Source organism: Egretta garzetta, unplaced genomic scaffold (genome assembly GCF_000687185.1).
Source record: "Egretta garzetta isolate BGI_Z169 unplaced genomic scaffold, ASM68718v1 scaffold271, whole genome shotgun sequence".
Taxonomy (NCBI): domain Eukaryota; kingdom Metazoa; phylum Chordata; class Aves; order Pelecaniformes; family Ardeidae; genus Egretta; species Egretta garzetta.
This window is the reverse complement of record NW_009258669.1, coordinates 6,268,152-6,283,692: the sequence shown is the minus strand read 5'-3', so window position 1 is coordinate 6,283,692 and position 15,541 is coordinate 6,268,152. Positions and strand designations below refer to the sequence as shown.

Below are 15,541 nucleotides of genomic sequence, written 5' to 3'. Positions count from 1 at the left end.
GGTAAAAGATAGGTAGGTCCTAAGCTTTACCAGAGAAAGTTCTGCATTACAGTCTGAAAATGTATCCCACAAAGAAATCTTATTAATTGTTGCCAAGAAATAGTCATAGATGAACATTCAAGTTTGTTAATGTATACGATTCAATCCCTACTCTTTTTTTTCTATTTTCCAGTTTCTGTTAGTTGTACAAGAGTAATTTCATACATTTTTAAAGTTGGTGAGTGAATTCATATTTCTTTTCATAATTTATTTTTTTCCAAAGTCCAGAAGACCTTTGAATTTCCTGCCTTGGTATGTTTCACTTCACTCTGCTGATGAAGCCTAACTATTTTACTGTATTGTATTTCTAAACCTATAGGGCATTCATGCTTTTTGTACTTGTCCTGCCTTGACTCTTGCAGATTCTGTTAGACTTTTTAATAATTAGAGAACACATGGAGATGCTGCCCCATGTAAACAAAAAACAGAATGGGAGGAAGTAATAATAATGAGTGTTTAGAATGCAACTGTTTTTTATTTGGTTGTAAACCAAAACCATTGTGGCAGCCCTGTTCAAGATGTTCTACAGATCTTTTTTTTAAAGCGGCAAGGAAACACCACTGTAATGTATTTCTGCAATATAAACACTGCACAGAGTATGACCATAATGAGAGCTGAGGAATTACACTTGCAGTCAAACTTGAATTGTCATCTGCATATGCTCCCATGCCTTTCATGTCCTTGAGGGCTCGCGTATGTACTGGTTAGTGATCAAAAAGTCAATTGTATTATACTGACTGCTGTTGCTTTCTAAACGTTGGTTAAGACTGGAGACATCATCATGTGCAAATTCAAACACATAAACTTGCTGGATGTTCTTTTTCTTGTGTATCTTTTTTTTTTTTTTTGGACAAGGAACATGTTTTTTAATAAACGTTATTTTCAAAGATAGTTTACAGGGCTTTTTCAAGACTAATTTCTACATGATGTGTCAGCTGCTGATAATCCTTGAAAGCTGTTATCATGTATCCATGTGAGGTGCGTAAATTACAAAATTTCAAAATTCATTTGACTGCCACTGACTAGCAGGGGTCCTGGTGATCTGAAGCAAAGGAAACCAGCCTCTGCAATGGACATTTTTACACTGCGAGTCTGTATGTAATTGTGCAGAGATTACTGGTCAGACAGCATTTTTTGCAAGCTTTTCTTGTAGCCATTCACAATTTCTTAGCAAAGAGTGCAAAAACTTATGCATATATAAAAATAATAAATTATCTTTGCTACCTACAATTTTTGCATTTCATTATAAAGAAAATAACTGGCAGAAAAGGTCCTAAGAAATAATTACATCTGAATGACTATTGAACTTTGTCTCACTCATCATTTTTTATCACTGATAAGGTTATTCTAATAATTTTGCCCAACAGATGTTTCTATTCCTATGTTTCCAGGTGGGATGCAGAAGTAAGTGAACTGGTTGACTATTTTAGTCAAGGTATGGGACTCAGGTTTATTAATACCCAGTCATATATGTGCTTAGTAAGCCAAACCTGCAGCCTTATCTACCATCTTGACAATCAAATGTGTGTATAGATTTAAAAGTTTAATCTTTTATTTAAATGCATGAAAAAAGACATTTTTCAAGTTATTAGAAAAATGCTTTTTGCTGCTTGAATATTTGCAATTCAAGACTATTATAATGTATTGTAGTTCTTAACCTACACTATTAATGCCAGTGGGAGCTTTGACAGTAATTTGCAAGTAATAACCAGTAATTCTTCTATAAACAAAATGCAATGTGAACTCTGTTAATATTCTTTTGACGTTGTTTAAAATCTAATAAAAATTAATAAAGTAACTTTTGAAAGTGTTGCTGGAGTCTTGCAATGACCGTATGCTACCTGACTCTTTAAATAAATCATTTCAGTAGGAAATACAGGAAGAATGTCAGTTACTGATCAGGTTTGTGGGTCCTGTTTCCAGTTATGGAGACTGAAAGCCATGATGGGTAGAATAAACCTGTGTGAATCATCTAGTGAGTGATGGAAGTGGATTGCTTGGCAAATGAGAGCCTACAATACAGCAGAACTACACCTCTAATGATTTACAGCAGAAAGTTGCCTGAACAGTTGTAGCTTCTGTCAGGTTTTTCAGTGTTACGGTTTTATATGTCTTATGCAAAAGCTAGAATTAGGGTTATTTGTGTTATAAATTGTATAGATTTGTCTAGCTCTTTACAGGTAATTAGCAAATTGCCATTTTTCCCCATGAAAAAGAATAGTCTATTTCTAGTACCCATTGTTTCTGAGGATGAACAAGCAAATGGTACTGTTTATTAGTAAATTCTTTCTTTAGACAGGTGAATGGTTTCCTGTCCCATTGAAAGCTGCATGTACTTACTGATCTGATTTCATGTTCTAGATAAACAGTTATGAATGCCAGCATCCATAAGCAACCTTTGGCTGTAGGTTAGTAGTTAGTAATTAATTCATAGCCAACTTGCCAGTACTTTTTACTGAAAATAAGCCCCTTGAAAATTTGATATGATAATTTATTTACATTGTGGATCAAGTATGAGAATTAATCAAAGGCATGTTAGAAATTCAGCCTCAAATTAAGCTTATGGATAAGCATGAGAGGCAGGCCAATTGGGGCTGAAAAATCATTACTTTTGCTTTGAGTTAGTTCCATGTTTTATCTTACTGCAAATAAATTGCTTTCAAGAAACTAATGCAGTGATTACCTTTATTTATGCTATATTTAATTAGAAAACTACAGAGCCCCTATGGACTCAAAGGTGTGCTGCAGATTTTCTTGAGATCTATGAGCAAAGTTTCACCTTAGATTTGTTTGACTGGAAAAGCTGTGAATATCTGTTAGGCCAAATTTAACTACATACGAACTTACGTTGACTGTAAGCGGTCCAGTTTGTTACTTTTAAAAACTCTTTTGATACCGATGTCTGTGCAGAGCAGCAGAATATAGGTAATGATTATTTTGGATTTTTTTAGAAACATAGAGTGCTAAGTTCTATGAGAAGCAGAACAAATGAACCTGGATTTCCAAGGGATTTGTAATTGGCAACTGATTAATCTTATTAAAACCGTGATATATAGTGGATGTTAAAACACCAGTGAATCTGCAAAGGGTGGAAGTCATCCCTGCAGAATGGGTTCTCTGGTGTCTGATAGGGCAACAGGCTTGGTTAAAGCTTTCTTATGGTTCTTTCTCATGGTTCATACACATCATCATAGAATCATAGAATGTTTTGGGTTGGAAGGGACCCCTAGACGTCATCTAGTCCAACCCCCCTGCAGTGAGCAGGGACACTGCTAACTAGATCAGGTTGCTCAGAGCCCCATCCAACCTGGCCTTGAATGTGTGCGGGGATGGGGCCTCCACTACCTCTTTGGGCAACCTGTTCCAGTGTTTCACCACCCTCATTGTAAAGAATTTCTTCCTTATATCTAGTCTAAACCTACCCTGTTTTAGTTTAAAACCATTACCCCTTCTCCTGTCACAGCTGGCCTTACTGAAAAGATTTTCCCCATCTTTCCTATAGGCCCCCTTTAGGTACTGAAACACCCGGCGTATGACATCACCCAGTGTATGACAGTCCCAACACTCCACGCCTCCCAAAACACACATTCTCCCCCCAAAACACATTGCTCTGTGCTTCCACGACATGCACATCGCCCCCCTCTTCCCCTACCCACATGCCTCTCTGCCCCCTGCCCCCTCCCTCCCCCCCCAACACTCCTGTCTCCTTCCTCTAGGTCCTTCACCAGCTTCGTCACCCTTCTTTGGACGTGCTCCAGCACCTCAATGTCCTTTTAGTGAGGGCCCCAGGACTGAACATGGCATTCGAGGTGCAGCCTCACCAGTGCCCAGTACAGGGACACAATCACTTCCCTACTCCTGCTGGCCACACTATTACTGATACAAGCCAGGACACTGTTGGCTACCCTGGCCACCTGGGCATGCTTGTGTTGCATGGGGTTGTTGTGACCCAGGTGTGGAACTGGCACTTGCCCTTGTGTCATGGTCTAACCCCAGCCAGCAACTAAGCCCCACCCAGCCACTCGCTCACTCCCCACCCACGGTGGGATGGGAGAGAGACTCAGAAGAGTAAAAGTGAGAAAACTCGTCGGTTGAGATCAGAACAGTTTAATAACTGAAATAAAGAAAAATCATAGTAGTAGTGGTAGTAGTAGTAGTGGTGGTGGTAGTAATAACAACAGAAATAGTAATATACAAAGCCAGTGTTGCACAGTGCAATTGCTCACCACTTGCTGACCAATGCCCAGCCCTTCCCTGAGCAGCAACATTGCCCCCCAGGCAACTCCCCCCAGGTTATATACTGAGCATGGCGTCATATGGTATGGAATATGCCTTTGGCCAGCTGGGGTGAGATGTCCAGGCTGTGCACCCTCCCAGCTTCTTGTGCACCTGGCAGAGCAGGGAAAGCTGAAAAGTCCTGGACTTAGTGTAAGCACCGCTCAGCAACAACTAAAATATCAGGGTCTTACCAACATTGTTCTCATCCTAAATCCAAAACACAGCACTATGCCAGTGACTAGGAAGAAAATTAACTCTATCCCAGCCAAAACCAGGACAGTATCTACACCCTATTCTAGGGCATCTACGTCATGCCCAGGTCCCACAGGTTGTAATACATTCCAATTAATCACCATCACTCCTGGGAAATAACACTATCATCCCCTTAGTCTATGGGCCATCCCTCTAAAATGTCCGTTGAGTTCATTTAGTCCATTACTTTGGGCTCCATCTGTCGTAACAGTCCTTCTGGGCAGCAGAGGTGGCGTGTGGTGTCAGTTGTTGCACGCTGAAGCCAGTTCTGGTTCCATCACACCTGCACTTTGCTTGGTTTCATCAAAGTCCATTCTTCATTAATCTGGTCAATTTCCTGACCTACTTCTTCCATGTGTGGAGGGTTTTTTTCCTTCCCCCCCCCCCCCCCCCTTTCTTTTGTGTCTAATCAAGGTTGAGCATGGCATCACATTGCATTATCTTTCTCAGCAAGAGCACTAACAGAGCCTATCATCTCTGTGCCTTCCACAAAACTTACAAGAATTTTGTATATTTGAGGCTTTCACACCACTACCAAATGTCTTTGAAATTACCAAAGAGCTTAAAAAATTGCAGGGAAGGGGGGAAGACAGACCGATCAGTGGGCAGAACATGCCTACGAGGGAAATGCAGGAAGCTGCTCTTCTTGATATCTGCTGCTACCAAGAGTCAATGTAATGGTTGGCCCAGGCACAAGCATGGAGCTGGCGCCTGGTCCTTGGGCTTCTTAGCACTACAGAGCTCTACAGAGCACCACAGCTCTGGCTTGTTCCAGAGTAATGTTAATGCACAGCCAATGCTGTCCATGCTTGTTGGTCAATGCCAGTGGCAAGACATGAAGCTGTGCTTGCCCTGTGGAGTGTGGGACTGAATTACAGCATCACTTCAGCACTTTTGTCCCAATCTATGCTTTCTACACAAACTGCAATAAGCTTGAGAAACCAAAAGGGTGCAGCTGGGGTTTTCAGAGGCCATGCTTCATTTGGCTTCGGGATGAGCATTGTGACACATCCCACTCTCTACCTCTTGTAAAACAAGGGTTGCCTGTCAGCACATTTCTGCTTGCCCTCTCCTGACTTATGTGGTGATGTGCTCTTCACACTGCCCACTAATATCACCAGTGTAGGTCTGACATACTATGGTTCATAAAGCAGCAAGCAGCAAAATGACAGTGACAGATGACAAATTCAGGATGTTTTGTTTCTTTGCTTTGCTACACGAGTTGAAGTCAGATCCAAATTGAGATTGTCTTGAGTGGAAGATAATCTGGGGGGGAGCTGATTGTTTGCATATAGAGAAAATTGCCATGTGAGAGAAAAGAATTTGTCAAAAGTACAGTGTGTACAGTACAAATACTGTACTTGGAAGGTGTGTTGGCACTTATCTAGCCTCTTATGATTTCAGGTTTTATGTGCCCTTTTTCCTATTACTGTATATACCTCTTTTTACTAGAGATTATTCATTTCCAGGAAAAAAAGGATTATTGTCTCCGTTATTGTAAACTTCAAAAGAAATATTATATTGAGTTCCTGAATACAGTGCAGTTGTTAGCCATTAGTGTTCTGGCAAAATTTAGTTTGGTAATTAAACAACACCTGGGTTCTGGGAGACCTTGGTTTCTAGACTGTTGATAAGTCATTCCCATCATCCATTTATTGTGTTTGAATGGAGGAAATGGTTGTCATGTCTCAATGATAATTTTAAATCATTTCAGATTCAAGGACAGGTGTATGAAGGTGTCATGGATAGTGTGCTTTTTTTGTTTTCTGTTTCATCATTTCCTATATGGCCAATGCCAGTCTGATAGCAAGTGCCGAAACCACAACAGTTTACAGATATGCATTTCTACAGCAATTGAAATAAATTTGAAGAAGGTCATTTGACTGAAATTCCTCCAATATTTGTTAATATACATGGCTTGGGCTACTCATTTAACAAGCCTGGCTTCTTCATCCACAAAGCTGTGTTGCATGACTGGGAAATTGCAATGAGAGAAACTTTTTCTTTCACGAGACATAGCGCTAAATGTTTTACTTTCTCAAGACTTCATAAAGAATGAGTTGCCTGATACAAACTTTGATTGCCTACTTTACGGTTTTGTTCTTGACAAACTCATTCTTTTATCTGTCCGAATTTTCATTCAGTTTATTTCTTTCTTAAGATTTTAGGTAGTTTTTATACTTGGTAAAAATCTGCTTAAAAGAATACGTAATGGAGTATAAAAAAATCAAAACCCAAAAGCCTAAAAAAAGAGATGCTGGCATTACTTTAGTGAGTGAAAATGCTGGTTAAGTTTCAAACTATTCTAATGTCTTTAAAGGTGCATGTAAGTATTTCCCAGATTTACTGTATAGTTTTATGCTATAGTAAGTCTGGCATCACAAAATTCCAGAATTCCTGAATTCTGAATGCACCAATATTGAGGATGCTTCAGTGAACCGGAAATACAGTTGAGGTTTTGTGACGATTTGAAGAAACATACCAGTAGAAAGTGAGTACGTCGTAACTGTAGTTCAGGGACACAGGCTAGATGAAGCATGAGTTGACTGTTCTTGCTGTACATATTATGCTTACAATACGCACCTAAAAGTGTGCATGAGCCTTCAGTGGCACTGAGAAACATAACTGGAGAAGATTTATTTTATTGAGTTGTGTCTACAAGAGAATTCTTGCCTATTGTACTAGTTTTATGTGTTCTCAAAGGTAAATAATTTTTCAGTCAAATCTTGACTTCTCTTTCCATTTCTTCTTTGTCATATTTTCATGCCCAAACCATGTTTTATTACATCATTTGTTTGATACTGATGAGTATATTTGTGATCTCTGAAATGCTATCAAGTGTGTGCATTTTAAGTTCCTAGTACTAGTAAAGGCATATAAAATGCTGCTCATACTCCTTCGAAGTATACTTTCTCGGCATGGTATCAAAGAGTTCTGGAGCTTTTTGTTCTTAGAGGGGTTTAGCAAACACTAAATCTAAACAAAAATTATCAAAGTTATCAGATGTATTTTTCTGAGAAGTTCAGGGCTTTTCTTTTTTAGAGCAAAAATGATTGATTTGGTTCAATTTTCCTCTTAGATGTAATTTCATGAAACAGATTTCTCCCTTGGAGTAAGTTGCCTTAGTTAGTCAGGGTGGGGTACACTTGTGGCTTCCTTCCCTTAAAGCTTGTTATCCTCACTTCCAATCCTAAGGAGAAAAGGACTGAAATAACATAGCCTAACACAGCACCTTCTGTGCAGTGTTCATCATCAAACCAGATAAGGGTCTGGTGGGAGGAACGAGACCTAGTTAGTGATCCCACAGACCCGTGACTTAGAGATTCCTTATTTCTCATAACTGCTTCTCCCCTAGCAAATCATTGTCCTCTGAATTACTGGAGAAGAGTTGCAGAAAGTTCCGGTGAGAACTTTCTCTAAGATTGAATGCTAAGTTGAGAATGCATTTAAAAATTATGCCTCTGCAGACTTTTTTTTTCCAAAAATATAAAGGCTGTTCTGAATTCTCCTAGAACTTGTAATGGATGTTTAGCAGGCAGCTTTCTGTATTTTTAAATAAACATTCTCACCCACCTGTGGATGCGAGTATCAGTCATTACCATCACTCTGTTGCCGTGCTACCATTCATATTGCTTTGTCATCTGATGCAAAATAATAAATAGGTTTTAAAGTGTGTTTCCTGTTGAATAGGAAAGAGTTACTCTAGCAGACAGGCTTTGGATGTGGACGTGTACCAGGTGATAACCATGGACGGTGAAACTGGAGCCTTTGGTCTTTGATTCCTGTATGGGAGTGGTTTGCTGACTTGCACAGAGCCTTTTAGGGTTATCTTGTGGTTTTAAGTAGGTTCCATTCCAGACATAAACAGTTCTACCAGAAGGTTTTTGTGAACAAAAGAGCTATCCCCACTCCACCATTAGTTTCCTATAACTCTTCAGGGAAAAATATCACAGACAGCAGGATGTGAGAGAAAACACTTGTTTTCCAGTGTGTTACAGAGAACATTGGTGTTGCAGAGACACAGGATGTTATGTGGGAAACAATGGAAATCGTTTCAGTAAGCTCCAAATATGACTGTAATTTTCACTTCTCTAGTCAGGTTGGCTTACTATAAAGTTGATACCTCTTTGGAGCATGGCTTCTTTTCAGTTTTATTTACCATACTTCATATGTTCCTTGAGTGAGCCGAGCTCTCTTCAACTTCTAAATTTTCTTTGAAGTGCCTTTGGCCCTGTAATTTTTGCATCAGCTTATGGGATTTGAATGTCTGAATGTCCAAAGACTTATTTTCCATTCCTCTTGGTTTCCTGCCCTACACCCATTTTTTATAGCTAGGCCTACTCCTTGATGTCTCTGTCCGCTGACTATTAAGTGCAAAATGACTATTCTTTGTTAATTTGTTTTTCCTGTCATTCAGTAGTGTTCTTAACCACCAAAACCATTATTACTGAAGTCAGTAGGAAGCTTTGAAATGCCTAGTGCTTTTCACAATTCTCCCTGTTGTCTTCATTGAATAATAGAATAAGCACTCAGAATTCCTACTGTTTTTAATAGGTTTTCACATTTTAATTGTTGAGTGAAAACTTAGCAAAAAAAAAAATGCTGAAAAATAGCCACTCGTCTGATAAGATAATGCTTTTGGAATACAGAAGGATTCTGTCTTTGGTCAATCAGAACCTGAATTTTGAATATTGAACAAAATGGAAGTGGAAAAGGGAAGAACTGTCTGGCTCATGTTAAAAAAAATACAAAGTCACTAATTGCTTAAATCTGTAAACTGTTTATGCCTATTGAGTGATCCAGCATGTGAAATGTGATGGTAGAATCAGATGGACTGTGTCGCCAGGAATTCTCGTATACATGTAGTAAGGCATGAAGAAAATGTTTTTATGCAACTTCTGATTACAAAATCATGGCTGATTGGAATAGGTTTTGATACCAGGGGCTAACGCTGAACTGAGAGGACTTAACTCTCTGCCCACGCACCAGTAAAATCATCATTCTAGAATTAAATTTCTCCCAGAAGCTGCAAGGTGTGCCCAGCATGCATTGTATTCTGTGTTAAATGTCAGAGTTCCTCAAATCAGTTTAAGTAACTATATGTCACTAGTACCTCATGAAAAACAGCAATCAGACTTTGAATCTCTGCTGTTAAGACCCTCTTCACTGAGTGAGGTAGCTATGTGACCTAGAGGCTGGTTGTGCTCATAGGGTCTTAGGTCGCTGACTGTCTTCATGTTTGCCATTCATAAGCCAGACTCATTTGAGAAGCTGATGCAGGGCTAATCTTACAGTACCTCGCTGCTCCTGATATCCCAGATCCTTTCAGCAACTAACACATCTTCAGGTGGGTTATTGTTCCTACTCTGTGAGCGAAGATGAAATTGCATAATGCTTGGTCCGTCAGCATAGCCTGGTAAAGTTAACCTTTACCCAACCAAAAAGCCTGGCTGTATGGGTAGGCTTGTACCTATGGGCAGGTTAGCACCTGCTTCTCTGCTGCAGAGTACAAAGCTTCTAGGCAGAGTAGTTAGTGGAGAAGATGCAATGCCATTTTATTTCAGATCAGCATGGCACCAGTACCAGAAAACTGTGGTGTTACTGAGCACTTTGCAGGTGATAAAGGAAGATTAAGCTAGCAAGAAGTCTCAGTGCAGATGGGCAAGGTATCCTATCATAGTGATATTTATCAAGTGGATTGACTGAAGTTACTTTACACAGCTTTGGTACAATTCACCAACAGAAATTTTATCTGTGATTATGGAATCTTGTACGTCTATGTGTCATCAAACTAAACTGTCCTTTGTTTTTCTTACATGTGATATGTCAAAGTTTAAATAATTGTAAATTGTAAGGAAATAAGTAAGAGCTGGGGCTAACTAAATAAAAAAAAAATCTTTAAATAAATGTTTCGGACAAGATTTAGGTTGCCCTGCTGTGATTGACCTGACTGCTGCTAATGGATCCATGTATGCTCAGGTGCTCTACTCATCTACTCTACAAAAGGCTAGAAACAAAAACTTCCTATTAGGTGCTGAATATTTGCTATAACATGAATTTCACCCAGAATTAATTACAAGCTAAGAGAGGCAAGTGCTAGTGGTGCTAGGAAGGCAATTAAAAGAGTACTTGTGTAGAAGCTTGTTTAGAATCAGAAGCTTCTATACTGCACTTTTAGAGAAGTTTGATATATCCACTCAGTCCAAAAAGGATTGATTTAACTGTCTTCCTCTAGAATTGAAACATTACATATATAATTTGAAAAGAATTACATACTCTTGTATTACTTGGCTGGTACAAAGATTGTGCAACTAATTTTATTTTTTTCTTTTTCTGCTTAGTAGTTGTAATAATGTGAATTCTCTGGCATGCTTTTTACCTGGGGATTTTCATGAGAATAGTTTTGTTTCATTTAATACAGAAATGATTGTAAGTGTAGAGCAACAGGGAAAACTACTTTGGGATGTGTGTAGTTCTGTAAAGACTAATTCTTAAACACATATTTAGGAACTATAGATTCCTAGTTACCAGGTCAGCTATCAGCTTTTGGTGGTCATACCTAATGATCACTTCTTTATGATTACTACAGTAAGAGCAAGAGCTGTATATTAATTATAGCAACATAGAAGAGTTGTATGTTAATTGTTTACGGAATTTGTCGTTAGAACTGGAATCTCAGTTTTGACAACTCCAGAGTTTCCCTGCAGAGCTGAGACTTGAAAGGTGCACTACCCAGGAGGACAGCATCTCAACAGCCAGGGTTTTGGAATCTGTTGGGAAAACAGTGAGCGAATTTAGAAATTTAGGGTTAAGCCCAAAATAAAATAGTGGAAGTGCCTTCCTGTGTAACAGTCATCTCTCCTTGCATTTTTCGTATGCATGTTTTAAATCAGGAGTACAGGTTTGAACTCTTAAGAAGAAGTTGGGTTAAAAGTACAGTCATAAAAACCCAATCTTTCCTGGAGTGCCTGATGCACCTGCAGCTGACAGGTGACTTCCGAGCCAGCTGAGCGTTGTGAGGGCTTCCAATCCAACAGCAGATGGTGCAGCCTATGAAGGCCACTCAGGTCTTCAAAAAAACTACTGTTGTTAATCGAGTGAATGTGAAAGCTTTTTTGCAGAACAGTGAGTAATAGAAATTTAGTGCACGTACTCTGAAGTATGTGCTGTATTTAGCTCTGTAAAAACAAGAGTATCTGTATGACCAGCTCTCTTAGTTCTGTGACTGTGCCTGTACAGGTGGGAGTTGTTTTCCCATGGTGTTCTCAAGCCTGGGAGATGGCTGAACTGATCCCCCGTCTCCCTCAGGCTCCCAAGACATTTCTGCTGCTTCAGCTCTGTGAGCTGCTGGGTTTATTTTTTTTTTTTTGCTGTACAGTGCACTGTAGCCACAAGAGGGCGGGGGGTACCGGACACTGTGCACAGTCGCTACGCATAGTACAGGACACACAGCATAAGATATTACTGGTAGCAGTGTCTTAGTTCCACTGTGCTGGAGAGCTTGCAGCGTGTGCTCAGATTAAGTACAATGGTGTATGCTCTTCGTGTAAAGGTAACTGAATGAATCTTTACTTGTGGTAATGAATCGCAGTAATTATATTGGTATAAAATGTAATTCTTTCTTTGTTTTGTGTTATTTGTTACCTAGGCGTTTAAAGAGTAGCATCTTCTCATTATGGTAAGGCAGGGAAACCACCTCTGGGTTTCTTAGGTTGGTTTGCCACGGGGAGCTGCTTTACAGGGTTAGATTGTTTACAGGTTAGATTGTTGACCTAAAGCTACAGATTAGGTCTTGCTTGCCTTCTGGCTAGTTTTCTATTTGCACTTTACAGCTTCAAGTTTCTTGGCAAGGTGGAGGCATTCTTCTAATAGTTCATTATATAGTTTATTGTTTCTCCCTGGCATTATACTGGATAAGTAATAACCACTGATTAGTAAACGCTTGCTTAGAATGCTGATGAATATTTGAGAACTAGCTCATAAAAAGGAAAAGCTTTCAAACTAATAGGATGGTGTTACAGACAATTACTTACAGTTTGATGATTGTGTGGTGGATTCAAGAGTTTTGCTCTAGTCTGTAGCTCTGGATTCTGTTCTGACTTCTCTATTAACTTAGAATGTGTGCTTGGACAAGTCACTTAATTGTTTTAATCTTCATTATGCTACATATGAAATTTTACAGTGCTGCCCAGGGTTATTAAACAATCTAGTGTCTACCATGGAATGTTTTGCCATAGGAAATTGTTGAGCCTAAAACATAATAAGATTTTAAAAGGAGTGGGACAGCTGTATGGGAAGCAGAAGCACCCAGGGATGAAATCACTACTGATAAAATAAGAAAATTTTGTTAAATTTTTTTTACGGTTTAAGCCTGTCTCCAGCTGTAGGGAATTGGAAGGATTGTACATTGAGAAACAGCAACCCGACAGCTTCATGATACAGAACTTTTCTCTGAAGTGTTCATTGTTTGTCACTAGCTACATGATCATATTCTTGTACTGATTTGTAATGAAACACCTTGTGATTTGAGTGTCTCTGAAACTTGAACTGAAACAAGCAATCCTGAGATAGTAAGAAAGGCATGCTAACATAAAAAGTGGTGAACTGTACAGCTAGAAGATTGATGTATTGTGTTGGTATTCAGTAAACAAAGAGAGGTGAATTATGGTTTTCCTCTGTTGTTCTTTGATGAGTACTGCTTTGCAGTCTGACATAGTAACTGATGCTTTCATTCAGTAGTCCTTAGCTATTGTAAATTACACTGGGTTTAGTCTATACTAAATAATGTATGCAAATACTTTTATTTTTCCTTCTGGATCTTGTAATTTAGTAAATGATCTGTGCATTGAAAATGTTATTACTTCTTTTTCTTTCTGGCATTGTTAGCATGTGCAAGATGGGGAGTAATGGTGGTGGAGCTATTTGCTTTTTTTCTTTCTGGAAAGACGAGCAGACTTATTCATGGGTCAGCAGTGTGCCCTGGCAGCCAAAAGGGCCCACTGTGTCCTGGGGTGCATCGAGTGCAGCATATCAAGCTGGTCAAGGGAGGTGATTGTCCCACTCTACACAGCACTGGTGTGGCCCCACCTCAAGTCCCATGTGCAGGTTGCGATGCCTCTGTATAAGAAAGACATCAAACTATGGGTTTGCGTCCAGAGGATAGCGACCAAGATGGTGAAAGGCCTCAAGGGCAGGACTTAGCAGGAGTGGCTGAGGTCACTTGGCTTGTTCAGCTTGGAGAAGAGAAGGCTGAGGGGTGACCCCATCGCAGTCTGCACTTTCCTCATGGGGCGCAGTGGAGGGGGAGGTGCTGGTCTCCTGTCTCTGGTGACCAGGGTCAGGACACAAGGAAATGGAATGAAGCTGCACTGGAGGAAGTCAGATGGGACGTTGGAAAAAGGTTCCTCACTGAGAGAGTGGTCAGTCACTGGGACAGGCTCCTCAGGGAAGTGGTCACAGCACCGAGCCTATTAGAGTTCAAGGAGCATCTGGACAACGCTTTTAGTCATATGGTTTAGTTCTACAAGGAGCAGGGAGTTGGATGCAATGTTCCTTACAGGTCCCTTCCAACTTGAGATATTCTATGTTCTATGTGTTCTTTATACACAGTCCGTACTAGAATGTTTTTCCATTTCTGCATTTTAGGTGCCTTATCGGGAGCCAGAGAAAGCTGGGAATATGATTCAGGAGCAAGAGACCTTCAGAGTCCGGACTTCCAGAGTCATTGTAGGCTACAAAAGGTGTTGGAGTATGGTGGAAGCAATGTGACTCAACAGGCTGCTCTGAAAAGGCTTCTAGCTCAGGCCTCAAATTTTAGCAACTCTGTTGGAGGAAGCTACTTAGAACTTGCCAACACTGTAAGTGTATTTTGTCTCTGCTTTTAAGTTTTGTAGAAATTTTTTCTTGTTTTTTCCCAAAGAAGCATATTCATTCCAGCCGTAGGCCCTTTGAGCCTTCATGGGAACAATGCCACGCTGCTGTTGCCTTTCAGAAAACCAACGTGATTTTAGCAGTTGCTAGGTGTATAGTGTTTCCAAAGCTTGCGTAACTGAGTTTCATCAAAAAGAGTAGGAGTCTGTGAGGAGCCAAAGTGAAGTCCTTAATTTACACAGCTTAACAGAAGAAGAGTTGTGTCTGAAAACTTCCTACCAATTAATTTTTTTAAGTATGGTGTCAGATTGTTTAGAAGTGTTGTGCAGAAAAATTCTTCCTATGTTATTTCATTACTGACCACTAAATTTTTGTTCATAATTGCTTTAAACCCTTGGTGTGCTAGCACTGTGCTTTTTTATTTCTACAGGGAACAACTATTCTCTGTTGTAAAAAACCACATAACTGTTGAAGGAGTAGGGCATTATTTTTTGCTTCCCTGTCATATTGGAATCAAGTTTGTGTAATTTTCAGCCTAGCGTGTTATAAAAGACCACCCATTTTGTAGCATGTTTCTGGTTTATGTTGCACAGGAGTTTAAGTGGAGAAGTAAAAAATGCTAAAAGGAAAGCAAAAAGTTTCTCATTTTTAAAATGACTATTCATTGGCACGCTTGACTTTGATGAAATAGAGTCCTAGTTTATAGTATCATAGGCTAATTCAAGCTGTAAGAGAACCTCAGGAGGTCATCGAGTCCAATATCCTCCTGAAGACTTAATGTCTAATGGAAGTGACTGCTGGCAACAGAGGAAAATCAACTTCTTTAAGCTGTATTATTGGAAAGAAAGTGCCTTACAAAAGCCTTGTAAGTTTTATTCAAGTTCCTGAACATGAGCTGATATAGGACCTAAAGTTTCCATATGCAGAGTAAAAATATGTAGATACTAAAACTTACTTAAAGGAGAAAAGAGTTCAAGGAATTTGATGGTTCCTTAAAGGAATTGTGTCCTCATTTTCCCTGGGAAGGATAATAAGGAATCAGCTGTGATAAATCATAAAGTCTTTGATCTTCAAAACTGGACAGAAGCATATGGAAACTGGA

At 39.5% G+C, this 15,541-nt stretch overlaps 1 protein-coding gene across 1 annotated transcript in view; it reads left to right on the top strand.

Annotated features, from left to right (window-relative positions):
• Window positions 1-15,541, top strand: part of MCC (MCC regulator of WNT signaling pathway) — a 209,070-nt gene that overhangs the window by 2,701 nt on the left and 190,828 nt on the right. Inside the window, exon 2 of the mRNA XM_035888472.1 lies at window positions 14,215-14,426. Within this exon, the coding sequence (XP_035744365.1) occupies window positions 14,215-14,426 (212 nt within the window). The remainder of the gene's footprint in view (window positions 1-14,214; window positions 14,427-15,541) is intronic.